Source organism: Meles meles, chromosome 21 (genome assembly GCF_922984935.1).
Source record: "Meles meles chromosome 21, mMelMel3.1 paternal haplotype, whole genome shotgun sequence".
Lineage (NCBI taxonomy): Eukaryota > Metazoa > Chordata > Mammalia > Carnivora > Mustelidae > Meles > Meles meles.
In genome coordinates, this window is record NC_060086.1 from 40,307,426 (window position 1) to 40,334,461 (window position 27,036).

The following is a 27,036-nucleotide window of genomic DNA, read 5'->3' on the forward strand; positions in this document are numbered from 1 at the left end:
GGGAAACCACCTGGGTGTAAGCCACGGAGACGCGAGCGCTGTGCGCGAGGGGCCGCGGAGAGCCAGGTGAGGGCCCTCAGCCAGGGGGCGCGCCAGGCCCGGGGGAGGGGGCGGTGAGTGTGAGGCTGGGTGTGCCCGGGAAAGCGGCCTGTGCGCGCCCGCCCACCTGCCAGTCACTAGAGAGCAGGGGCCGGGGAGCGTGGGCAGTGTCCCGACAGGTCCCGGTGTCCCACCCCCCAGGCCAGGTTGGACGCTCCACTCGCTCGGACCAGGCCGAGGGCGCGCGCCCAAGGGGCCTGGAAGCCCCGCCCGCCCGGTGGCCCCTCCTCCGGGAAGGTAAGCACCACCTTCTCCCCGAGCGGCAGGGAGAGCCGGAGGCCGGCGGTCGCCCCGCCCCCCGTGAGTAGTGACCGCTCGCCGCCGCCGCCGCGCCGCAGTAGGGGTTCCTGCGCCGCCGCTCGCTCACCTGCGTCCACTGCCCGCCCCTCGGTGCGCGCCGGGCCCGCCCGCCTCCCAGTGCCAGCCCGGCGCCGCGACCCGCCGCCCCCGCCCGCGCACCCCGAGCGCCACCATGAACTCGCTCTTCAGGAAGAGAAACAAAGGCAAATACAGCCCCACCGTGCAGACTCGGAGGTGAGTAGGCGCCGCACGCCGCGCCCGGGACGGCGTCGGGAAACCAGCGCGCTGAGGGGCGTCCCAGGCGGGGAAGCACAGCCCCGAGCGCGAGGGGGAGCGACTTGGCCGGGAGAGCTGCAGAGCGCCCCCCGGAAAGCATGGCCCAGGGGGCGGGGAGCTGAGCCGGGAGTGCGCGCCAGGCGGGAACGCGGCTCGGAGGGACACCCTTGAGCTGGCGAGCGCTGCCAGGGTGGGAATGGTGGTGGGCGCTGGGGGCGACCGAGGGGAAACATGATACTTGGCACCAGACATTGTAGGAGCCCAGGGAGCATTAACTTCGTCACCTAGAGGGTGGAGAGCTGAGCTGGAAGTACAGGGGACTTCTGTGTCCCAGGGTCGCCCTTGCGCTGGGGGTTCTCCTGAGACGGGACGCACCGCAGGGGTGGACGGTAGTGTGTCGGGAGGACGCTAAAGCCAAGGCGGGGGCGCCGCAGGGGACTCAGGAAGTTTCGTCTAGGGGCTCTCGGGGGAAGGGAAACTGAGCTGGGCTGGAGAGGGGGGGCGCTCGCCAGCGCTTTTTGGAGAGCGCGCAGGTGCTCCTGGCTTGGTGGGGCTAGAGGTGGGGATGGTGTGCGGCGGGAAGGTGGTCTGTGTGCCGCCTGCGGCAGCTGTTCCCGGTCCCTGCCACCCTGCCCTCCAGAGCTTCACTAGAAAAACCTGTGGTGTGTATGGGGTCGGTGGGTTGGTGGGGAGCGGGCTGAGGCGCCCCTTTACCTATGCCGGGGTTTGCGTGGCGGCTGGGCGTCATCCGAGCCTCCTTCTCGCTGCCTGACTTCCCAGGGGTGTGCCCCACCCCCCAGCCCAGAAACTGGCGGCGTCTCTGAGCCTCAGGTTCCCAGGGCCGCCTGGGAGGGGAATGACATGTCTTGATGTGTTTGCGTTGAGACGGCAGCCCACGTCCGTTTTGATAAGCCTAATGTATTCATTTAATAACCGGTTTAGGGAAGCCTCTTGGAGATGCTGAGATTGAGGGAAGGGGTGGGACTTCGAGGCTCGCAAATATGAGGTGGGGGGGCTCCTGGCTAGGACGGGGCGCTTTACCAAGCTTCATTCAGGCGGGAGACTCAGCGAATTGCACTGCCCACCAGCCTGGCAGTAGCCACCCTAACATGCCCTCAGGCCACCATGATTCTCACTCCCGTCCAGGCCCAGAAGGTGGGAAGGCTCTGGCCAGGGCTCCCACAGTACTCTTGCGGTCCAGCCCAGGAAGACCCCTCAGGCAGGTGCAGGCAGGCCTGGGCACTCCATTTCTGTGAGTTCCAGGTTATTCAGAAACTGCACCGCCCTGTGATTTCAGGGTCCCCCATCTCTGCTTTGGACTGTTTCAAGCTCAGAGGCATTTATTTTCCCCTCCAAAGCCTCCTCCCTCCTCAGCCCCCCCCCCCAAGGCTTTCACAACCCCAGAGGTTGGGCAGGGCCCTCTATGTTGTTCCTCTGTGGCTGAGTCCAGCTGGCTCTCAGACCTAGCTGGGGTCCCGTCCAGTCCCTGGGCTGTTCCCTGGAGCATTGCGCAATCGCAGACTCTGTGCCAGCCGTGGGGGACTGCTCTGTTCTCTCCCCACCAAGACTCGGGCTTCTCCAGTCTTTCACACATGCACACACCCACACACCGGGAGATGGGCCAGGCCTCCTGCCCTCTGCCTTCCCCATCCCTCCAGACCCTAATCCCTTCAGCTGTCTGTCTGGTCCCCCAATAGAAGGTTGGACCTAACAAGGTTATGATGAAATTGTACGAGCTGGAAGGGTCTTGGCTTTCCCAACAGAGGATAGGAAGGAAGGAATTCCCATCCTTTATAGCTTCATGGACTCCAAGGGCCTGGGGTAGCAAGGACTCAGGGTCCTACCCCTCTGTTGTCCCCTTTTCCCTCCCTGTATACTTCTGGCCCAAGGCAGTCATCCTCTGCCCTTGCCTGACAGCCCTGGATCTCAGATCTCAGTTTTGAGGTTCTTTCTCCAGGAAGCCTTCCCGATTCTCTCCCCGAGGATGGGATGAGAGACTCTTCCTTTGGGCTCTATGGCCTGGCACAGACAGCCCTGAGTAGGGACCGGGAGCTTCCCTCCCTGATCTCACCAGACCAGTGCATCCCTCTGTCCCTTCCCCTCTGTGGGGACAAGTTCATGGGCTGGGTTGTGGGCTGGGGAACAGCTTCTTACTCCGTTCTCTCAACAAGAATCTTCTGAGTGTCACTTGGTGCCTAGCACTGTCTTGGGGCTCCAAGATGTGGTCACTTGTGATGGGGTCCCAGACCCTCAATCTTTCACCCTGGGGGGGGTTCTCCTTTATGTGAGGGAGGATGGGGTTGCCAGCAAGATCCAGCATGGCGAAGTGGGTGGGAGCTCCGGTCCCGAGAGCAGAAGGCCTCCCTTCTGATCCCGGCTTTGCCACAGGGACTACAAACAGGTCGGGGAACCACCCTGAGCCTCACCCACAAAGCTGGGATGGTGCGAAAGCGTGTCTCCAGCATGAGATCCTGGGAGGGGGGCAAATGTGACCACACACAGAATGCCCCTAGCACACAGGAAGTACCCAGACAGAGGGTCAGCATCACCCCCTTCAGTGCAGGGGACCCAGACCTGGAAGCAAGGGAACCACAGAAGAGCCCTCTTGGAGAAAACCGCCTCTCCCTGTTTGTCCGCCTTCGAGCATCTGAAACTGGGGAGGGCTGGGACGGTGAACCCCGCTGCTCCTGTCACCCTGGTTCCTAATAACAGGTGTGGGAGCTGATGTTCACACCTAAGCTAATGACAGGGTCAGGCCTGATAGTGCAGGTCATCAAGGATGAGCACAGCCGTCCAGCCCAGCATGGAAGGTCTGGAGGGGACCTAACCCTGAAAAATGGCTGAGAGTGCGGCCCCCAGCAGCTGCCCCTTCCTGGTTAGGCAACCCAGGGCGAGCTGCTTGGCCTTTGAGCCGGTGTTTCCTCCCCTGTAGAATGGGCATAAGCATAATTGTGGGATGATAGTGATGGCATGAAGATTAAATGAAATAACACAGGGAAAGAGATGAGAGTTCTAGGAGGCCTCAATCTATGGCAGCTGTGATGATTATAACTACTGAACAAATGCAGATAAGACACCTACCACGTGCCTGGGGTTGGGCTGGATGCTGATGGACAGGCTGTGCACTGCACAACTCCAGGGGTGCCGTTTCCGGGGGGGTGGAGGAGACATTGACAATCTCCTTGTACTTGATGGAGTTATGCTTAATTACTAGTGTGGTTACGGGACTGTGTCTTGGTGGTGGGACAGAGAGCTGGATAGACGAGGTCTCTAGCGCATCGACTCTGGTGCGCCTGACTGGTCTGAAGTCAGAGCTGTCAGGGTGGAGACCTAGGAGGTCAGGCAGGACTTCCTGGGGAGGTGTCCAACCTGTCATGGGGAGGAGTGGACTGGTTAAAATCCAGCTTGGGAGTTAGACTGAATTCTGCCTCCGTTTGATTTCGGCAAAGAAATTTGGCCTCACAGAGCCTCTGCTTCCTCATCTGTAAAATGGGACTCATTTTGCCCCTCTGCCTAGACATGGGTCCCAGTAAGCCCCCAGCAGCCTGGCCTCACCTCTCAAACTAACCTGAGTTGCATCCTGCAAGAATTGACCTGTCTTTTAACAGGGAGCACCCTGTGTGGGAGGCGGGGCCCCAGGCTTTACGGGCTGGTGAAAGGGGTGCCTGCCCTCCTGGAAGCCGGCTGGGGTTCCCTGAGCCTCTTGGTGTTTGAGAGTACAAAGTCTGATGTCAGTCAGGTGTGAGTTCAAGTCCTCCCTTTGCCCCTCCTGACTGTGTGACCTTGGGCAGGTCACTAAACATCTCTGAGTCTTAGATTCTTCATCTGCAAAATGGGAGTGATGATGGCATGCCCCCGCTGGTAAGGCTGCTGGGTGCCCCACCCCAGACCCGGCTCCCCGTGAGTGCCCAGTCAACTCCAGCAGCAGTCAGCACACACTGTAAGGGCAAGGCTGGTGTTAAGCCCACAGCTGACCAGGCAGTTGTCTTCTTTTCCCCAGTGGGGCAGGAGATCTGCTGATTCTCATCCATTCACCTCACCATTCATGGGGCCCCCCACCTCCAGCAGGTCCATGGAGAAACACCTGCACACACTGATTAGTGACCGCTGGAAAGCCCGAACAATCTCGGGAGGGTTCTGCCAGCAAAGCCCACCTCCAGCCACTGCGGTGGTTTGTACTGGAGGATCCCACCATTTCTCAAGCACCTTCTTTCATTCTGACACCGTGCCAGCCGGGCTGGTGCTGGTGTGTCATTTCACTGAGGGTAACACTGAGGCCAAGAGTAAAGGCACCCGCTCGTAGCTCACGGGTGGCCGATGCTGGGGGCCCAGGAGCCCCTGGGAAGGGAAACTAGGTCTTCCCACCCACACCTGGGTCTGGTGGCTGCTGTCTCCAGGAACTGCCCCAGGGCAGATGGTGGAGTCGCTGGCTTTTGTATTCCCTGACTCCGCCCCAGCAACCCTGTCTGCTTGCCCTCTCTCTGGCTTTGCCCTCGCTTGCCCAGTGCTCCTGTTGGCAGAGGGAAGGAGACCTGATAAATTAGCTTCAGAACAGCACTGAACCTTTGGAATGGCTGCTAATGGTGGCATTTCGAGCGTCGTCGGGACAGTCATCTGGGGATGGGAAGTTTTGCGGGGAGAGGCTTAGCTCAATTCACACCATTCAGGCAATACCCCAAGGAGGGTGAGGGGCACCCAGAGGGCCTGGGCACTAGGGAGAAGCTGCCTTTAAGAGCATTTCCAAGGCTCCTTCTTAAGGGAGGAGGACCTGGGCTTCCCAGCTCCCTCCTACTCCAGGCAGAGGCGCCTGCCCCTCTCCCGGCCTGCCCCAGCCTGTCTCTGGAGGGGGAAGGGGGAAGTGGCCTCTGGTCTTTGTTCTCTGTGCTCTTGGTGGCCCTTCTGTGTTTCAGCCTCCTGAGCCTGGGCAGGGAGGCCCCTGGTGCCCCAGGCAGGAGGTCGCTGTCTGCCGGGGACAGCCCTGTATTGTCCTCAGTTCTGCCTTGCTTATCCTTGCCTAGCCAGCAGCCCAGGCCCTCTTGCCGGAATACTTCCAGTAGCCTCTTCACAGTTCCTGCTTCCACCCTGACACCTTAGTCCCTTCTCCCCATGGCTGCCGGGGAGCTCTTTGCAAGATTCAGATCTGATCCTATCCCCTGCGGCTTAACCCTTGCCCCTGGATTCCCTTTGTTCTCAGGCCCTGGTTGCTGCAGCCCTGCATACATGAATCCGTGCCCCTCACCCTGTCCTTTCCACACTGCATCCAACCACGTGGCCTTTGCCCACACCATTCCTCTTGCCTGGAATGCTCTTCCCAGCCCTCTTAGCAAATTTCTCTTCCTCTTTCTTGGTTGGTCTCTGTTCCTTAAGCCCTCCCTAACCTCTTGTCTGGCAGATCTCCTTGATCCTTATCTCAGCAGCCATTTAACTCTGGCCCTTCGGCCAGAGGGAGGTGGATATCTCCCCTCCCAACCCAAGAGACTGGCTGGTGTAGTCCAGGTGCTGAATGAACAAATGAATGAATGAGCGAATGAATGAGGGCGAGCCATGAAGGACTGCTAAGATGCTCTCCCTCCTTAAACCCCTCACAGAGCACACATTGTTGTGTGCACACACACGTGCACACACGCACACTGACCAGGGAGGTGGGTGGGACCATGTGAGGGCCTGAACAGAGAGTGCTGTTGACCCCGTCCTCATCCAGCCACCTTCTGTGCGCTCAGTAAGCAGGCGGCAACAATGCAGGTAAATGCTGGGACAGTGGAGGCAGAGGGGCCCGGAGCCAGACCGAGGGCTTCTGGGGGACCAGCAGGAGGTGGGTGGACGGAGAGAGCCTGGAGAGAGCCTGGAGTGGGCCGAGGCGGGGTAGGTGTCTCCAGGTGCATCAGCCTGAAAAGTCATCAGTGAACGAAGCTAATGAAGGAGACAGTACATTTATGTACGTTTGAAGAAACATTCATACAAAGCAATTTGATGGTTTTTTTTTGTTTGTTTTTTGCCATATGATGTTTCTGGATGCAGACAGAGGTACCGTAGTGGAAAGCATGAAACGGGCTTAGGAGGAAACCAGTAGCTCCAAAATCACCCTCCCCCAGAGGAGGCGGCGAAGGGGTAATACACGATAACATCATTTTCTTTGTAAGCAAAATCCAAAGCAAATACGGAGCGTGGGAACATCAGCCAAGTCTTGGTGGTAGTGTTCTTTTCTGTGCTTTTGTGTGTGTTTGAGCTCGATCATGGGTTTTCAGGTCTTTACAAGACCAGTGCTCTAACCCCTGAGCTATAGGGCCAGTTTTCAGGTCTTTAAAGTGAGGAGTGGGATGGGCAAGGACAGCTGGCAGCAGGAACGCATGGGCTGGCGCCTGGAAGGGCGCCTGGAGTCCTGTGTCTCAGAGTCCAGTCAGTAGTGGGAGAAGGGGTCATGGGGGGAAGGGAGGTAAGCCCAGGGGGGCAAGTCCTGAGGCCAGAGGAGCAAGACTGGAAGGCAAGCAGGATGGTTCTGGATCGGGAGACACAGATGGAAAGTGTCAGGAAGGTGGCAGGGGGGACTGGGAAAGCTATGAACATACAGGAGGCTCAGGGTTGAGTCCTGACTTGGAGTGGCCGCCCTAAATGATGGTATGTGGTGTTTCTCGGCCCTAATGGCTCTGTTTGAGGTGAGGCTCAGAGTTTAGTAGCCTGCCCAGCAATCCTGAACTGCTCTAACACGGGCATTCTGAGCTGGGAGCAGGCAAACTGGCCACCAGATTGTCCCAGCTGGCCGCCTGGCCTGCCCTTGCCTGGGCGAAGGGTTTGTCAGGCCTTGTAAGGTAGCTGCCCGTCCAACCACTCCCTGACCGGCAGCTCCGTCTGTGGCCCGCTGACCCCGGAACGCTGCAAGGAAACGACTGCGTGAGGAACTCCTCGCTGCCCCAGCGGCCTGGGCTTGGGTCTCAGACTCCCAGCTTTTCTGGTTTTCATTTCTCCGTCCTGGGTGTGGGGACATTGTGGTTCCAACTGAAGGTTGAGGAAGGATTCTAAGTCTGTGCCAGGAACTGAGAGGGCTTGGTCCTGCTGCCACAGTTAAGGAGCTTCACTCTAACAAAGTATAAAATGGGCAGCTAAGCCCCATTGTTCCTGAGGGGGAGGCCGGGGGCCGTGGGCAGGGATAGAGGGCATGGGGGGTGGAGTAGAAGGAACATGAGTTTGGGAGTTGCAGACCCGCCCTTCCGGCCCTGCTGTGCTGCTGGCCACATTCCTACCCCTCTCTGGGCTTGCGGCAGGCCGGGACTTCGCATGCTGTGCAGCACTCCCATACCCCCAAGAACGGTGCCAAACACATGTAGCACTCAGTAGACAGTGGCGGAAGGTCTCTCTTGACTCTGTGGGTTGGAGGAGTGTAAGCTTGTGGAGAACACTGGAGACAGTGGGCGTACAACATCAGGGATACAGCAGGTGCTTAATAAATGGAGCCTGGTACTCCTGATCTTGAAGCCGGAATGACGTCCTGACTTGCAGGGGCACTGAGATGGGCTTGAGCCCCATTTTAACCTTGCAGAAACCTTCAAGATTAGCCCTGATGTTACCCAAGGCAGCTTGAACCTCTGCATGTGGGTAACAGGAGCCCAAGAGCACACGCCTGACACGGGCCTGGAGGTTGGGTGGCTTCGCTGGGCGGAAACAGATTAGGCCAGGAAACGGATCTTCAGTTACTACACCAGCAATCTTCTCTGTTTAGGACGTACTTCCCCGGGATTAATAGCTGGGTGTGGAGGATTTTACTGTCTAATTACCATGGAAGTTTCTAGTAAGGAGAGTATCAGTCAATTGACCAATCAATCTGGTATTTACTGCATGCTTCCTCTGTACTGCTTTCTTACAAGACTTCCTTCCTGTAGAGATCTGGGGATTCTTCCTCAGTCTGTTCCCCCTAACCCTGTGACACATTACTGTGGTTCATTTCTGGGTTCTCAGCCTTGGCGGCACATTAGACTCATATGGGGAGTTTAAAAGCAGTGTCCAGGCCCTTTCGCAGGCCGATTAAGCCAGAAAATCTCTGGGGTGGGGCCCAAACCGCCGTCTTTGGATGTGTAGCCAGGGGTGCGAACCCCACATTTACACTGATAACTTTGATCCGTCTTGTCCATGAAGTACACACACCTACCTTGCTTTCCCATTGTTGTAGCAGCTGCCTGATCAGTTATGCTGTATTCCTTTATTCTCATCTGTCCCGTATCATTCTGTTTCAGGTATGTGTCTTATAAAATGGCACAGAGCTGGCTTTTGTTTTGTTTTTGTATTCTCACCTAAGAGTCTTATCTTCTTTTTTTTTTAAGATTTTATTTATTTATTCGACAGACAGAGATCACAAGTAGGCAGAGAGGCAGGCAGAGAGAGAGGAGGAAGCAGGCTCCCCGCTGAGCAGAGAGTCCGATGCGGGGCTCGATCCCAGGACCCTGAAATCATGACCTGAGCTGAAGGCAGAGGCTTTAACCCACTGAGCCACCCAGGCACTCCAAGAGTCTTATCTTTTAACAGGAGAGTTTGACTCATTTACGTTTATTGTAATAACTGATGTATTTGTATCTACCTCTGACATGTTAGTTTGTATTTCTTATTTATCATGCTTTCTCTTTTGTTTCCTTTTGGCTCTTTTCCTTCATTTAATTGGGTCAAACTTTTTTTTTTTCACAATTAAGTTAGGATATAAAGCCTGAATGAGACAGAGTGGATGAAAATACCTTGACCCAGGCATTCTGAATCTTTGCACTTATAGTCATTGGGGTGTTTTTCTTCATCCTGCTTATTAGATTATAAACCTTTGGACTGTGTGCCTGGTTGGATGTCTGCCTTTGGTTCAGGACATGATCCTGGGGTCCTGGGATCAAGTCCCATGTGGGGCTCCCTGCTCAGTGGGGAGTCTGCTTCTCCCTCTCTCTGCCTGCTGCTCCGTCGGCTTGTGCTTGAGCCACCTGCCCTCTGTCAAATAAATAAATGAATCTTTTTTTTTTTTTTTTTTAAGATTTTGATTATTTATTTGACAGAACAAGCACAAGCAGGGAGAACAGCAGAGGGAGAGGGAGAAGTAGACTCCCCAATGATCAAGGAGCCTGATGCGGGGCCCGATCCCAGGACCCTGAGATCATGACCTGAGCCAAAGGCAGCCGCCTAACTGACTGAACCACCCAAGCGCCCAATAAATATAATCTTTAAAAAAATATAATGAACCTTTGGACTTACCTATCTTTGGGTGGGCAGTTTGGTGCCCTTAATTCCAGGTCTTTCTTAGGTTTGGAGGTCAATAAATAAGTGTTGAATTGAGTGGAAATCTGATAGCATGTTAACAACTCCTATCTCGGGTTGGTAATGGAGAAGGGCCTGTTCCCAGGGCCTGTAAGGGGGATGGAGAGATGATGAGTTGGGGTCGGGGCGGAACATTTATGCAGGAGTGACTGACCATCTAGAAGACGGCTGGGGTGATAGCAGTCATCCGTCTGGATGCTTACGAGTCCGGTGGCTGCCTGACTTCAAAACATTCCAGGGCTCCCAACTGCACCCAGCAGAGTATGGTACCTGTGTGTAGAGGGCCAGAGCCCATAAACCACAGCTCCACCCCCTTTCCCAGGCCCCCAGAGCTGCCCCAGCCAAGCTGCCCCTCCTCCCAAGTCCCAGTCTGTTCCCTGGGAGCAATAGTAGTATCACCCTGGAGGGGTTGTTATGAGGATCCAAGTGGAAACATGTGTCAGGCCCTGGAGCAGGGGACAGCCGGGAGAGGTGTTCCCTCTGTGCTGATTCCTTCTCCCAGAAGGCCTGCTCAGAGGGACAGATTGGGAGCCCCTCACGGTGGCATCTTCGGAGGATGGCTGAGTCAGTTGCCGGCACTATTACTCAACCACTGGGATTAATGGTACCGAGGCAGATGCCAACAAGATATAAATCACTAGGCCTCCCCTGAGTGGGAAACGCCTTGCTGCTTCGTCCTATCTCCCCAGTGTCTCCCTGTCATTTCGTGGATGGGTATTGATGTCACCCTTGTTCTGAGAAGGTGTTTCTGGAACCTGTTCTAATCCTGGCACCACCACTTCCCAGCTGTGTGACCTTGGGTGGAGGGGGGGGATTTCTCATCCCCTCTAAGCCACAGTTGTCTTCATCTGGAAAACGGGGGTTAGGAATTGTGGCCATGCTTTCAGAAGTCTGCTCAGTTCAGTACCTATTTATTGAGCCCCAAAGCTGTGCAAGGCCTGGAATTAAGGGCCACAAAGGGCCCTCTAAAAGATGAGTAGGTCCTGGGGTGCCTGGGTGGCTCAGTCGGTTGAGTGTTGGGTTCTTGGTTTTAGCTCTGGTCATGATCTTGTGGTCCTGAGATCACGCCCAGCTGGGTCTGTGTTCAACGCAGAGTCTGCTTCAGATTCTTTCTCCCTCTCCCACTTGGTCTCTCTCCATCTCTAGAATAAATCTTTAAAAAAGAAAAAGGTGACTACATCCTTATTGTCCAAAAGTGTATAGTCTAATAAAGGCAGGATTAAGAAAAGTGCCCAATGGGGGCACCTGGCTGGCTCAGTTGGTGTCTTATGATCTTGATCTCGGGGTTGTGAGTTTGAGCCCCATGTTGGGTGCAGAGATTACTTAAAATTAAAATCTTTAGAAAGAGAGATGTGTCCAATGACCGTAAGGGTGGCTCTCTCCCAGGATTGTAAGATTTCAGTGGATCTGGTTGTGAATGGGTTGGTGAGGGCGATAGGTACCTAGCAGGTGCCTTCAGTGTTTAGCGCTCATTTCCTGAGTGCTTACCGTGTGTGCCTTTGTGTCAGGGATGGACAGATGTCTGGGAGGGACAAAAGGAAATGGGGGCCGGGGGATACCCAGCACCAGAGGTACACCTCCTAGCAGGTCTGGATGTCCCCAGAGAGCTGCTCCTGCCCTGGCTGGCCCTGGAGGCAGGCAGGACCCAGAAGAGGATGACCCTGGCCAGCAGGCAGCCAGGTCCCGGCTCTGGGCTCTGGGAAGGGTGAGGCTGGTTCTGGGGAGAGGTGTGCACTCTTACATTCCAGACATTCCAAAGCTGATGGCTCCTGCCCACACTTCCCCTGCTCCCCTGCACACCCACTGAACCAGAATTAACCCCCAAAGGGAAGGACGGGTAGACGTGATCAAGGGGAACATGGGGACTGACTCAAGCCTAGAAGCCTAGGTGGTCCTGGCCAAGGAGGAAGGGCAGTTCCCACTAGACAGGTGCCTTGTGCCCACCACTTGCTGTCTGTACACGCAGAGCAGGTTGAGTTGTGATTGATGGGGGACAGAGCAGTTGTAGGCAGGCAAGGACAGCTAGGGACATGGTCGTATGGCAGGGCTGCAGCACCCCTCTGGGGGTGTGATTTCATCCCCAGAGTGGCAGGTCCTGAAAGAGGCCAGGGCAGGAGAGAAGCTGTTCTCCCAGCCTGAAGGGAGACGTGGTGGGGAATGAGCCAAAGGCTGGTGGGTCTGCCCTGGGGCCCGTGGGCAAGGATGCTGCAGCTCCGGGGGCCTAGGAAAGGGTGTGGGGCTCTGGTTTATGGGCTCTGGCCCTCTACACGCAGGCACCATGCTCTGCTGGGTGCAGCTGGGAGCCCTGGAATGTTTTGAAGTCAGGCAGCCAGGAATCTGTAGACCAGACCTGGCCTTGGGGCAGGTGTCCCGGCAGCCTGTGTAGGTCTGGTGGGAGAGTGGCAGAGAGCAAAAGGGATGACCATTTACTGAGTGTCCCTAGGTACCGGGCTCTGAGCAGGACCATTAGATCCTCAGAGCACCCATCATCTTTACTGTAGCAGAACCGATGGGCTTGTAGCAAAGTGGCCAGAAGCCACAGAACCACCTGAGCTCCGCCGTCCTGCTTGTGAACCACCAGCACATGAGGTGTGTTCAGAACAAGCCAAGATGTGCTGCAATTTAAAACTGCATGGCAGGGGGCGCCTGGGTGGCTCCGTGGGTTAAAGCCGCTGCCTTCGGCTAGGGTCGTGATCTCAGCGTCCTGGGATCCGAGCCCCGCATCGGGCTCTCTGCTCCGCGGGGAGCCTGCTTCCCTTCCTCTCTCTCTTGCCTGCCTCTCTGCCCACTTGTGATCTCTGCCAAATAAATAAATAAAATCTTTAAAAAAAAATAAAACTGCTTGGCAGGCTTCAGAAGATGTAAAATATTGCATTAATAATGTTCCATCGACTACCTATCAACGTCATTTCTTAGATACATTAACTTAAATAACATATCATATAAAAATTAAGTTCACCTGTTTCTTTTGACTTTGTTTCATGTGGCTGCTGGAGAAATTTAAACCACAAACGTGGCTTGCAGCCTAATTCTACGGGACAGCAGTGGCCTTGAATGCAAAGCCACATAGTACAAGCCCCCACTTGGGGATGCTCCCGACCTATGAAATGTGTCTTTCCGCAAGTAGACACCATAACCCTATTTATGGATGAGGACATTCAGGTAGGTAGGAGCAACAGCACGTCCGGTTAGGCCAGACCCCCCTGTGCAGCTCACTGCACTGTGGCTGGGGTGAGCGTTGTGTTGGGCGCTCTCCGGAGCTTCCGGCGTGTGACTGCCACATGCGAAGTGCTTTGCAAAGATTATCTCCTTGAATTGTCTCAACTCTCTGGGGTGGGACAGATTCTTATCACCATTAGGCAGACAAGAAAATAGGCAGAGAGAGGCTAAGGCACCTGCTGGGGTCAGAGCAACACCGGCTCCTACGTTCTTTCTCTGCACCAGGATGACTCAATTTCCCTCCCTGCAGGCAGGAGAGAGAGGAAAAATGGGCCAACTGGTTCAGCATGACTTGGGCACGGAGAGCTGAAGGCAGCAAGGGTGGCTGTCGCTGCTAGCCGGAGGGTTGGCCATTCGTGGTGTCCTTGGAGAGCCTGGGTCTCTCCTGGAGGTAGGAGGCTGGGAAGCAGGTCCTTCCGGTGGCTGCTGAGCTTGGGAAGGAGTTAGACTGAGTGGGTCAGTTGGGCATGCAGTCAATAAACCAAGTCTTAGCCAGGGTGGTCCTGGAGGTGATCTACAAACAGAGAACACCCACCACCAAAGTCCCAGCTGGTGCAAAGGCCCTGAGGCAGAAAAGGCTGGGTACAGGGGTTAGGTCTGGGCATCCTCTGGGCCTTGGAGAGGAGTGTGAACTCTATTCTCAGAGCATTTAAAATGCTCTGATGCCCTGGCAAGTTGGAGTCCCGGCAGTGGTAAGATCAGGCTGCATTGTGGACATGTGCTGAAGCTGGCTGGAGGCAGCAAGAGAGCGGGTACGGGGAGGCAGTTGGAGGCGGCTGTTGCACTGGTCTAGGTGAGAGGTAGCAACCTTGATCCGGCTGAGACCACAGGGCAAAGGGAGGACGGAGGCACAAGAGATCTGTTCCTGGGTGGAACCGAGGAAGGAAAGGGAGGGATCTGGGGTGGTTCTGGGTTTCTGCTTGAACAACCAGGTAGACGGGCCCTCCCTGCCCTCCCATTCTGCGGTTTCCCTCCTACAGATGGGGGAGATTCTTAGAACAGCAGAAACCCTGCGGTGGAAACACACCATACCCTTCAAATCCCAAACCTCATTCTAAGCCCAAACCCAAGACCAGGTCTGGGATCCGAATCCTCCCAGCAACCTTACTGCCCATGTATGTACACCAGCCTCTCCCTGCAGGGATTGGAGGAGATTATTTCCAAATATTGATGTTACTTGCAAATTTCCCATGCCTGGGTGAGGCGACATCACAGGGACGAGCCAGAGCATGTCTTGGCTTGTGTGAGAATCAGGGTGAATGGTGTGCTGGCCCCGGGTCTTTTTTTTTTTTTTTTTTTAAAGCTCCCTGGTGCCAGTGGGTTCTGCCTTCAGGCCTCCGTTGCCGGCTTTTGTCATCTCTTTAAAAGGAGCCCAGATCCCTGGACAGTGACCCCAAGTGGAGGCAGAGAGCCTGGGCTCACCCATACAGCACCTCTCTCTCTCATTTAAACCCTTGGCCGAGGGGCGCCTGGGTGGCTCAGTGGATTAAGCCGCTGCCTTCGGCTCAGGTCATGATCTCAGGGTCCTGGGATTGAGCCCCGCATCGGGCTCTTTGCTTCGCGGGGAGCCTGCTTCCTCCTCTCTCTCTGCCTGCCTCTCTGCCTACTTGTGATCTCTCTCTCTGTCAAATAAATAAAATCTTAAAAAAAAAAAATAAAACCCCTGGCCGAGCACTGCTGCAGGCATACTGCCATGAGCCCCACTAACAGATGGGGAAACTGAGGCTCAGAGAGGCTAAGTAATTCACAGCTTAGTGAGGACTGAGTCAGGATTCAAATGCAGGCCAGTTGCCTTATGTCTGGGTGCTCAACCATCAGGCCATACTGCCCCTCCAGCCGGGAAAGAGGGCAGGGAGCACCTGCACAAAATTAAAGCAAGAAGAGGTAGGCAGCAGGATGGGGGGGGTTAGGGTCCTCCAAGATGCCTGTGTTCTGTTCCTGCTCATATACTCCGTCCGTGGTGTCTAGATGACCTGGTCACCACCCGTGTCCCCACTTTTCTGGACGGCACCCCTGCTGGCCTGCGCACCACCTCCCCAGGCTGCCGCTGACCTCCTGGGCTTGGGTGGCCTCCTGCAGAGCAATTCGGACTGTGGTTATTGAGTTTCTAACTCTCGGTGACAGAACGGGGGTAGCTGATGCCGTGTCAAGCTGTCGGGCTCTCTCCCCGCTGTTCCAGGGCTCTGAGTGGAGCCTGGGACACAAAGAGACACCTGTTCTAGGCTGGCGCCTGCAGGCTCAGACCCAAAAGGCCCTTGTTTGTCCCTCAGTGTGTCCTCAAACCCAGCCCAGGGCTCTGGGGAGATGCCAGGCAGCCCCCTGGCCGGCCTGCACCCCATGTTTCCTTCCTTGTGCCAGGAGTCTCATATACAGACTAGGCCATGTAAATGGGGCTCCTTGGCATATCTTGGACAAGACCCTGGCCCTCCTGGGCCCGTGCCAGACCCTGGCCTCCTCAGCCCAGGAAGAGAAAATGAGGGCTGATTTCCCAAGTCTGCCTAGGACCCCCCAACCTGGCTTGTGCACCCCACACAGCAGCACCTGGGCAGAGCCAGGCTGGGCTGGACTGAGGGGACTGTCATGGGGACAACTGAATCCCAAGTCCTACCAGCTTCTCCCAGGTGGGGTCTTGGGTCATGGCCCCACCTCCTCCCTGCCTGCCCACAGGTGGGTGTCGTAGATGACATTCCCATCACCAAGATGTCCTGTAGGGGTTTGCTGGAAAACCCAGAAATCTGGAAGGAAACTTTAAACTATAAACTTGTTTCTAACTCCCCGGTTTCCCCCTCATGTCCTTTTCCTGGTCCAGGACCCCACGTCACATTCAGCGGTCTCGTCTTAGGCTCCTCCAGGCTGATGGTTTCTCAGTCTTGTCTTTCACAACCTTGACACTTTTGAGGGGAGCTGGCCAGGTGTGCTGTAGACCGTTCCTCAGTTTGGGCTTGTCTGCTGACTTCTAGCCACGAGATGGAGTCATACACGGAGAAGAGTTCTTTGGAAGCAGCCTTGTGTCCTCCTCGGTCCCCAGGGTCAGGTGTTCTGCTGTGCTGATACGCCTTCCCCCGGGAAAGTGAGCTTCTGTCTTCACTGTGAGTTCACTGAGTTTCAGAAGAAACCTCTTCTATGGGACCAGGGGTGACCGGCAAGCAGGGGTCCCCAGGCAGAGCCCTGTCCATGGCTCAGGGAGCCACATGAGGGCTCAGGTGCACAGCGAATGGCACCCCGTGCTGGGAGTACAAGGGCAGTGGGTACATGTTGCGTGAATGAGCGTCATCCTCATCGTTTGTGAGGTCCCTCCGGTGTGCTGGGTCGTTCGAGGTCCTTCACCGAAAAGTATGGGTTGAATGTCTCCTACGTGCCCCGCACTGGTTCGGTCCCAGTTGAAACCAGGGAGATTCCACTTGGGAAGCTACATGATCTCTAATCTGCTTTTGGGCCTCCTGAGGCTGCCCTGAACCTCCAGCTCTGTCCTTGAACCTCAGAGTGGTCTTTGAAACTTGATTCAGGTGTTTCCAGTAGTGCTCCCGACCTGTCCCCCACCCACCTCACTTGACTAGGTGGGATGGACTATCCCCATTTTACAGATGGTAAAACAGAGGTTCGGAAGCATAAAGTAGCTCCTCCAAGCTTACCCCAATGGCTGGTGTAGTCAGGGTTTGAACCCTGTCTGACTCCAGGCACCAGCTGCCTCTTGTATGATCTCAGGTAGGTGCCTTTGCTTCTGAGGGCCTCGATTTGCTCATCTGTGTAATGAGCAGGTGGGGCTGGATGACTTCCAGGCCACCTTCTAGTACCAAAGGCCACTTGCCCTGAGAACCTGTGTCCATGTTAAACTTCTGAGTAAGTAGAAGGAGGCCGGGTGTGTCCCTCTCCCGGCACGTCACTCAGACACACCTCCCCTCTCTGGGGTACGGGCACCTCAGCTTCCCTGGCTCTGCCGGTGATTGTCATTTCCGTGGGTGGACAGGACTGGACGGGGGTGGTGGGGAAGGGCCGTATCTTGGTCTGCATCTGTCGGGCTGATGCCCTGTCTGGCTGCCCCCGTGGGTCTTATTAGTGAGATGAAAAGCTGGACTGGCCAGGCAAGTTCCCAGTCCTTTTGGGATCTCTGTCCCCTCCCTGCACGTTCCTGACCTGCCCACGTTCCTGCATTCCTACGCTCCTGGCCAGAATGCAGGACCCTGTGTGGCCTCTCATTCCTGATGCCAAACCCAAAAGGCAAAATTACTAAGACCGTGCCCCAGAGGCCTGGATTAGATCCCTAGCTCTCCTTGTCTCCTGGTAGTGGGACTAGGGCCAAGTTCTTCTATCAATGCCTCAGTTTCCCCATCTGCAAAACTGGAGAACAGTGCAGCTTCAGCAGTGGTGTGATTGAAGGAGCTCATCTATATGTGACTTGCTCAGCACTGGCGGGCACAGAGTCAGCTTTCTGTGTGTTAACTAGCATCTTCTAGGCAGCTGGCCATAGCCTGGAGCTGGTCTAGCCTCCATGGAAAACAGGAGAGAAGGCAGGAAGAAGGCTAAAAGAGGGGGAAGAAGAAACGAGCCCCTATCACTTGCCAAAAAATGGCACTTGCCAATTTTTTTGGTATCAGATTTAATGAGATGTAAGTCACAGAGCATACCATTCACTCATTTAAAGTATACAATTAGGGGCACCTGGGTGGCTCAGTGGGTTAAAGTATACAATTAAATGGTTTTTAGTATATATATGGAATTACCAACTATCACAATCAATTTTTTAAAGATCATTTATTTATTTATTTGACAGACAGAGATCACAAGTAGGCAGAGAGGCAGGCAGAGAGAGGGGGAAGCAGACTCCCTGCTGAGCAGAGAGCCTGACATGGGGCTTGATCCCAGGACCTTGGGATCATGACCCGAGCCAAAGGCAGAGGCTTAACCCACGGAGCTACCCAGGCACCCCATCACAATCAATTTTAGAACATTTTCATCGCCCCCCAAAAAGACCCCATACCCTTCAGTGTTCACTTACCAGCCCCGCCCCCAGCCCTGGCAATGACTAATCTGCTTTCTGCTTCCATGGACTGGCCTGGTCTAGATAGTTCATGTAAATGGAATCCTACCATAGGTGACCTGTTGCATCTGGATGCTTTCACTTGGCATAATGGTTTCGCGGTTCACCCACGCTATAGCAGGTATCTGTGCTTCGTTCCTTTCCTCGCTGAGTGATATTCCGTTGTACAGATATTCCACATTTATCCATTCATTGGTTGATGACCACTTGTGTTGTTTCCACTTTTTGGCTATTGTCAATAGTGCTGTTATGAACATTTGTGTTTCGTTCAAGTTTTTGTGTGGGCCTATGTTTTCATTTCTCATGGGTAGATACTTAGGAGTGGAAGTACTGGGTCATGTGGCAACTTTGTTTAACTTTTTTTTTTTAAAGGAAAGACTTTTTGTTTTGTTTTGTCTTTAAAGATTTTTATTTATTTATTTGACAGACAGAGATCACAAGTAGGCAGAGAGGCAGGCAGAGAGAGAGGAGGAAGCAGGCTCCCCACAGAGCAGAGAGCCCGATGCGGGGCTTGATCCCAGGACCCTGGGATCATGACCTGAGCCAAAGGCAGAGGCTTTAACCCACTGAGCCACCCAGGCGCCCCTTTTATGTTAACTTTTGGAGGAACTTCCGGACTGCTTTCCAAAGCAGCTGCACCATTTTACTGTTCCCACCCTCTAGTGAGTGAGGATTCTGATTTCTCCATATCCTTGTCACCAAGTCGTTGTGATATGTCTTTCTGATTACCACCATCCTGGTGGGTGAGAAGTGGTATCCCATTGTGGTCTAGGGTACTTGGCAGCCCATGCCTCGGATGTCCTGGGAGCCCTGCAGGATTGTCACAGGAGGTTGCTAACAGCATGGACTTGGGGGCCTGCCTGGGTTGGAATTCGGGCTCGAACACTTAATTACTGTGTAACGTTAGGAAAGTTACTGAAACTCTCTGGTCCTCCATTTGCACATCTGTAAAGTGGGGAACAATAATATCATGATCCACTGGGCCAACACCTACCTCACAGGATTGCAATGAAGATTAAGAAGTGAGCAGAGAGCCTGGCATGTGGAAAGTAAATACAAGCTCATACTATTCTGGTGATGGTGGTGGTTGCCGAATGTGTGCTTGTGATTTTCCCAGCACCCCTGTGAGTAGCTGTGAGCCCTGTATTTGATGAAATGGCCTCTGGAGCAAGACTGCCTGAGCAGAGTCCTGGTGTCCCATTCAGGGTGTATGATGCTGGGCAAGCACCTTGACATCTCTGAGCCTTGGTTGCCTATAAAGTCCCTGTCAAGGGGCACATAGCCCTCCCAGGGTTTAGGGTGAGGATGTTGTTGGGGAAGTGCCTGTGAACATGTCTGATGTCTGGCTAAGCATGCGTGGAAAGTATCAAATTCTCACGATCACAAATTATCAAAGTATCACAATCCCTTGGTGGGCATCCCCTGTAGACAAACGGAGAAACGGAGGTATCTCAAAGGTAAGGTGCTTGCCTGAGATGGTCCAAGCAGTACATGGCCCCCTGGACTTGGAGCCCATGCCTGTCTGGCCAGAAGCTCCCACGGAGCCCTCCTTCATCCTCTGCCAGGAACACCATGTTCCTGAGCCTGGTTATTCCACTCCCCCTCCTTTGTTCCCTTTCTGGTGCTAGGATTTGGCTGGAATTATGGGCCAGCCCAGGTTGGGGTCCAGAAGGCACTTTGCTCACATTTCATAGCCAGGGAAGGGGCTGGTTTGGGAGCTGGTCCCGTGTCCTGAGGTGGGGCTGCATGGAGCCAGCGACCCCCACCTAATCCACACGGTGGGGGCGGGGGGGGGGGTTCCTGATGATGCTTGAGCAGTTGTGGGTTAAATATTTGGTTTAAGATTCGCCACATCTGAGTGCCGCAGGCCAGGCTGAGGGTCAGTGGTTTGGTGGAGGGGAGGGGCCTGGAAGGACTCGTGTTCCCCATGTGGTCTGATCAGCCAAGGGGGGTGAGGGCTGTGGGGTCAGCCCATGCCCTGGCAGCCCAGGCTTTACCCTTCCTTGCTCCGATCCCCCACACAGAGTCTCTTCTGAGCCCTCCCTTCTTCTCCACCGAATACCAGCTTTCTGCACTGCAGGACGGCTCAGAGCCTTTCCAGGCTCACGGACTTCTCAAGGGTCCAGGTTTTCCTAGCTGCCTTGACTCACAAAGCCTGCATTCTGGGACTGACTTATAGGATCGGGGCTCCTGGGACCCACTTCGGAAAAGGTTGCCTCCCCGATTGACTTGGCAGAAGGTGCCACCTGGGTCTTGTTTCTCCCTCCCTCCCACTCCTGTGCCCTGGCTCCTGCGCATCCAGGCCTGGCACAGAGCAGGCTCTCAGTCAGGGTTTGAGACACGGTGGACAGACTCATAGGTTCTGTTGGCTGTGCCTGATTCTGCCCCCGAGACACCCTCCTCCCCACTTACCAACAGTACCAGCAAGTGTTGGACCTCAGACTCCACAGGGGATCAGGGTCCCCTGGAGAACCCGTAATAACCAGAGCAGTAATAATATAGCTTCTCGGGCCCAGCTCTGGAGATCCAGATCCAGAGGGCCCGGGTTAGTTCCTGGGAATCTGAATGTTTCGTGCCCCAGGACGTGGGTCCCAGGCCTTGATCTGAAGAATTCCTCTGCAAACAGGTGGTGACCACCCTCTGCCTGAGGGTCCAGAGCCCGGCCCTGTCGCCCACAATGGACATGCCCAGGACCACCTTTTTAGTGGCCTCGTCTCATTGAAGCCTTCTGCCCGTGAACGCCAAACTCTTCCCCATTCTTCAGAACCTAGTCGCCCCCCACCTCCTCCAGGAAACGTTCAGTGACCAGTCCCGTCCCCACCCGGCCAGCCAGGAGGCTCCTCTGGGCATCCCGAGCCCCCACACCCATCTCAGTCGTGTGACTATTTCTGTAAATGCTGGTTTCCTCCCATCTAGGGGGTGACCTGTCAGAGGGTGAGGTTTTCTCTGTGCACGGTGCTGGGCCTGGCCTATAGTGGGTGCTTAAGGAGTGCAGGTAGAGTGAAACCTCTGGGTGCTTGGCTGCTTGGGCTCTACTGTGGAGTCAGTACAGAAAGGTTTTCAGTGGAGATTGGGGAATTAGGTGCTATTTTTTTTTTAAGATTTTATATATTTACCTGAAAGAGAGAGAGAGCACAGAAGGAGAGCACAGAGAGTGGCAGAGGGAGAAGCAGACTCCCCCCTGAGCAAGGAGCCTGATGTGGGGGTCGATTCCCGGACCGTAAGATCATGACCTGAGCCGAAGGCAGTCAACTGGCTGAGCCCCCCAGGCACCCCGTAGGTGCTGATCTTGACCATTACTGGCTGGCTGGGTGACACCGGCCAAGTCCCATTCCCTCTCTGGTGTGGAAAGGAAGCAACAGCAGGACACCCATCCGTATAACCTTGTGCAGACATTAATACCCACCGAATGAATTACAGGCTTTAAGGGGGTGAATTTCATAGTATGTGAATTATATCTCAATAAAAAATATGGGGAAAAAAAGAACATAGGGAAAGGTGTTTTGCCATGTAAAATTAGAAACTCGCCCCAAGCTCCCTTGTTTCTCTGGCTTTGGTGATGTCGGCCCGGGACGGGGGGGTGGGCAGGAGATGGGGCGGGCAGCCAGGCTCCCGCCGGGGCTGGTGGGGACACGGCCCGCCCTGCTGGCCCCAGCCTACCTCCTGTCTTCCGTCCCCAGCATCTCTAACAAGGAGCTGTCGGAGCTGATCGAGCAGCTGCAGAAGAATGCGGACCAGGTGGAGAAGAACATCGTGGACACGGAGGCCAAGATGCAGAGCGTGAGTGCCCCCCTCCGCCGCTGTGCAGTCAGCCCCGTTTGGGACCAGGGTCTTGCCCGACCCAACGGTTCTTACTGGGGAGGGTGGTGGATTCTGCCCTCCCCCCCGGGAACATGGGGCCATATTTGGAGTTATTTTTAGCTGTCACAGCTGGGAGAGTGCAGTGGGCCAGTGTCTAGTGAGTGGAGGCCCGGATGCTGGTAAACACCCTTGAGGGCATAGGATGTCCCCCCTCCCCCGAGTGATCCAGCCTCAAAGGTCAGTAGTGCTGAGATGGAGAAACCTCATTATTGCTGTATCAGCCCCCCCCCCCCACTCTGGGGGCTAAGTTCCTGCAGCTTGTGGACCTTGTCTGGAGGGGAGCTAGGGCCTCAGGAACCAAGCCTTGCTGGCATCCCAGCTTTGCCCCTTACTGTGTGACCTGAGGCAAGTCACCATACCTCTCTGTGTGTGTGATTGCCTCCGACAGGGTAAAAGCGATCATCCCCGTCCCCTCTGCTGCTGTAAAGATTCAGCGAAGTTATGCAGGTGTATCGCGGGGCTTGGTATTATCATCAGTACCCTCATTCTTCTTGTACGTCCCCTGCCCTTCCTCAGAAGCACATGATCCTCCGTTCATGGAGGAGAGGGAGAAAGTAGCTGGGCAGATCGTGTTCCCTCTCTGTGTCTCTCTTTCCTCTTCTGTGACGTGGGCTAACGGCCACTCGGAGCCACGGGTTCTCCTGAGCAATCTGTAGCGGGCGGGATGCCTGGGGGCTGCCAGGACGACCATCCCTTTGAGCCCTCCACCAGCCCCGTGCAGCTGAGCTTATACCCATTTTGTAGCTGGGGACACTGAGGTTCAGAGACAACGAGGTGACTCATCTGTGACACAGCTAGCCCCAGAGGCATCCCAGAGGTGGGGCTGCCAGATTTTTAGCAAATAAAAATATAGGATGTACTTTAAATTTGACTCTCGGAACACAGGTGATTTTTTTGTCATAGAAGTATATCCTATGTGGTGTTTGGGATGTACTTATACTACAGAGTCATCCATTGTTTATCTGAAATTTCGATGGTCTGTATTTCATCCGCCTTCCTACCCAGGAGGTGACCAAGAGGCGGATCCAGAGGAATGGGGGACAGAAGGTGAACAGGCCATGAGCGAGCTCAAGGCCTGGCCCAGCTGCGGCTGCCACCCCCCGCCCCCCAACGACCATGCTTGGGTCTGCTGGTCCAGGACCAGTCCACAGGCAGCCACAGGGATGGGCTGGGCTGGGGATGGCAGAGCCAGGAGCGAGGAATGGCAATGTGGGAACGAGGGAGAGGCAAGGGGCGCTCTCTCTGCTCCCTGCCAGGGGCCCTCCCCCAGCTCCTTTCCTGCCCTCACCTGCCCTCTGCCAGCTTCTGCCTGCCTCAGAGCCTCGCCAGCCCCGCACTTCGCCCCATGGGCCACAGCCTTGTCCCAGCTTCTCTGCCGAATTTCCATTCCCCTCCTTTTGTGGTGCCTGCTATTTTCTTTCCTAAATGAAAACAGCTTTTTGGGTGTGTCCATTTTCGTCCTAATAAAAGTAATATGGGTTTGTTACAAATCTTTCAAGACTGATAAACAAAATATAAAAAGCAAATTGAAATCCCGTATAATTCCAGCACCAGAGAGATGCAGCCGCTGTTAACCTTTATTAACCTTTCGGTGTATCTGTTTGACCTTCTCCTGTGTGCGTGTGTGTGCGTGTGTGTGAGAGAGAGAGAGAGGGAGAGAGAGAGCGAACAGGGTCTCGAGCTCTCATTTTTATTTGCTTAGAGTAATGACTCACAGTAACAAGGCTGTACTTGGGGGATAATTTTGAGCTGTTTTTTAACTTCGGATGAGCAAACCTGAAAATAGAAGCCGTGCTTGGACAACCATATGGACTAATCTTTCGCTTTCTTTTTTTTCCTTCTATCGTTTCATTTCTCAGATGTCACTAGTCATTTTATTACCCCAAAATTCTTCTCAATGTTCCTGTTTTCTTAAATAGAAGTGAGTTTCGCAGAATGTAGGATGAATCACTTAAAGGGTGCAAGTCAGTGGCCTGTAGACGGTTTGCAGGGTTGGGCACCCACCACCTCCTCCTAGTTCCAAGACATTCCCCTTCCCCCAAAGGGAACCCCATACCCAACAGCAGTCCCTTCCCATCCCCCTTCCCTGCAGCCCCCAGAAACCCTAATCTGCTTCTTTCTGTGCCTATGAATTTGCTTGTGCGTATTCATATTTGGTTTCACATAAACCGAATTGTACAATATATGGCCGTTTGTCTATTCAAAAAATTTTTTAAAAGATTTTTTAATTTATTTATTGACACAGAGAGAGAGATCACTAGTAGGCAGAGAGGCAGTCAGAGAGAGGGGAAGCAGGCTCTTTGCTGAGCAGAGAACCTGATGCGGGGATCGATCCCAGGACCCTGAGATCATGACCCGAGCCGAAGGCAGAGGCTTAACCCACTGAGCCACCCAGGTGCCCCTCTATTCAAATTTTTAAACAGCAGAAAAGTTGCAAGAACTGCACAGAGATCATCCATATCCCTACCCCCCAGATTCTGCCGGTCCCAGCTGCTGGATTTGCTTTATCACTCATCTGCCCCTCAGCACGCCTGTGATATATAAGCTCCATCCGTCCCTATGTTTTTTTTTTTAATTCGTAAAAACCTTTTACTGGAGGTGTACATTCCATAAGGTCTCTAGAAAGTGTCCACGTTTTAAGGGCCTTTGCGTCCATAGGGACCCAGGTAACCATGCTCAGGTCAGGATAGAGAACACTTCCCGGAAAGCTGCTCGTGACTTGCCAGTCCGTACTCCCCAGAGGTAACCACTACGCTGACCCCTCTGCCCATCGATCTGTTTTGCCCGACTGTGAACCCTTGAACACGGCGTCTCCCAGCTCGCTGTTCTCTCTCTCCTCTCGGCTAGCGCGTTTCAAGCGGGCTTGCATTCCCACACAGCTCTCGCATGGATGAGGTAATGATTCATTTACTTCCCCGTTTGCAGAATTAATCTTTGACACTGTAAGTGCCCAGGAGAGCTGCCGATCAGCTGGAAGGCATGGAGGGGAGACTGTCCTACCCGAGCCACGAACCACGATGTTTCTCTCCGCACGAGTCCGGAGAGATGGCCCAGGCCCTGCTGGGCATCACCTCCGAGCCCCTGACCCGAGGGGCACCACTTGCCCCTCGGCCTTCCTGGGGTTGGGAGGCCTTTTCTTCTTCCTTTTCTTCTTCTCAGGGGACGTCTGCTCTCTCCTCTGGGCCAGGAAGCACAGTGCTCGTTCGCTTCTTTTGGCCTTTGTAACAGGTTTATTGAGGTGTGTCTTACGTATCAGGAGAAGCTCCCACGTCGAGTGTACAATGCAGTGATTTTTAGTAACTTCACCGAGTGGCACAGCCGTTTCCATAAATGGGTTTGTGAACACTTTCATCCCCTAGTAAGAATCCTTGTGCTCATTTACTGTTCCTAGTTTCCCCCCACCGCCAGCCGCTAGAAACCACGCATCTATTTCCTGTCTCCACGGATTTGGGCAAAGTGGAACCCCACACTTGGGGTCACTTGGATGCCTCTTCCTTATTCCCATGGCAGAGGTGGGGACGCTGAGACCCCTACAGGGAGGACACTGGCTCCTCGAGGGCCCCTGTGTTACCACCATGGTCTGTGTTCAGCCCAGTCACTGGCCTGTCCTCGCCTCCCCCGCGGGCCTGGGGTCTCCAGGGCCCCGCACGGCGTGTGGCTGGGCTGCAGGAATGTTGACCGAGTGACCTAACAGGCTGTGTTTAGACACCTGCTGTCCTGACTGCCAGGTCCTTTTTCTTCCCTACACAAGCAGAGACCCTGGACTCATCAGCGACACCTCCCCAAAATCCACCTGCTCTGTTGACTCACACCGTTTCTGCAGATGCCGCCCCAGATCCTCCGTGGTCAGCTCCCACCCAGCCCTGTCCAACTGCTGGCTGCCCTCACAGCTGTTATCTCAGCCTCTAAGAGCCCTGAGGCATTGCCCTTAAGGACGGATGGGGTCGTGTTGCCTTGCACCTCTTACATTTCCTCCCACAGCCTGCCTTCCCGCCTCAGGGCCTTTGCACAGGCTGTTCCCTCTGCCTACAACACTCTTTTCTTTCATCCTTAGTTCTTAGCTTGTGTCACTGCCTCCAAAGGGGCTCACTGACCAGGAATCTAAAGCAGGTCCCTGCCGTTCCACCTCTGGTGTGTTTCCTTGGTAAACACCAGCTTTTATGAACTTGGAATCACCTTTTGTGAGGTTTATCTGTTTATCTGACTGGACTGGGCAGGGTCAGGCCTCTTCACTGGAAGCTGTGTCCCAGAGCTCCACACTAAGTGCTTGGGCTGCTGGTCAAGAGGCAGAGGAGAGGCGAGGTGGGACGGGGAACCCCTTGCTGGCCCTCCTCTCCCGCCCCCACGGTGCCCACTGAGTCCCTATCCACCGCCCCCGTTTCTGTCTTGACTCTCACAGGACCTGGCCCGGCTGCAGGAGGGCCGACAGCCCGAGCACCGCGACGTGACCCTGCAGAAGGTGTCAGACTCGGAGAAGCTGCTGTATGTGCTGGAGGCGGATGCGGCCATCGCCAAGCACATGAAGCATCCCCAGGGAGACATGATTGCTGAGGAGTAAGTCCCCTCCGCTCCGGGTTCCTGGGCCCAGGGCAGGAGGGCTGTAGACCGCTCAGCACTCCGGAGCCCAACTCGAGGTTTACTGAGGGCTAACTACATGCTAGGCACATGCCGAATGCTTTATGTTCTCTTCATGACGACCCATTTTGTAGTCTGGGAAACTGAGGCTCAGCCCTGACCTCCCCCATTCTGGTCACTGTGTGACCACAGGTCCCTGACCGTCATGCTGTCTGACCTCCAAGCCCTTGAGCACGCTCTCCCACTCCCTGATGTCCAGCCAGTTTCCCGTGCTCATGGCTCTCCCCTCAGCTCAGATGTGGGTAAACCAGCCCCCAAAACGCCTCCCGCCTGGTTTTTGCTCCCCACCCTGGCAGGGGGCAAGGGTCTCAGGGTGTCTCATGACTCCT

The 27,036-nt window shown here is 54.9% G+C and overlaps 1 protein-coding gene across 2 annotated transcripts in view; it reads left to right on the forward strand.

Annotated features, from left to right (window-relative positions):
• The first annotated feature begins 262 nt into the window (after window positions 1-262).
• The window catches only part of PPL (periplakin), a 45,328-nt gene continuing 18,554 nt past the window's right edge, over window positions 263-27,036 (forward strand). Inside the window, exons 1-3 of one of the 2 annotated variants that reach the window (XM_045994108.1) lie at window positions 263-633; window positions 21,892-21,991; window positions 26,472-26,626. In XM_045994108.1, the coding sequence (XP_045850064.1) occupies window positions 572-633; window positions 21,892-21,991; window positions 26,472-26,626 (317 nt within the window). In that variant the 5' untranslated portion in view covers window positions 263-571. The remainder of the gene's footprint in view (window positions 634-21,891; window positions 21,992-26,471; window positions 26,627-27,036) is intronic. The other variant, XM_045994107.1, reaches the window with a different exon arrangement.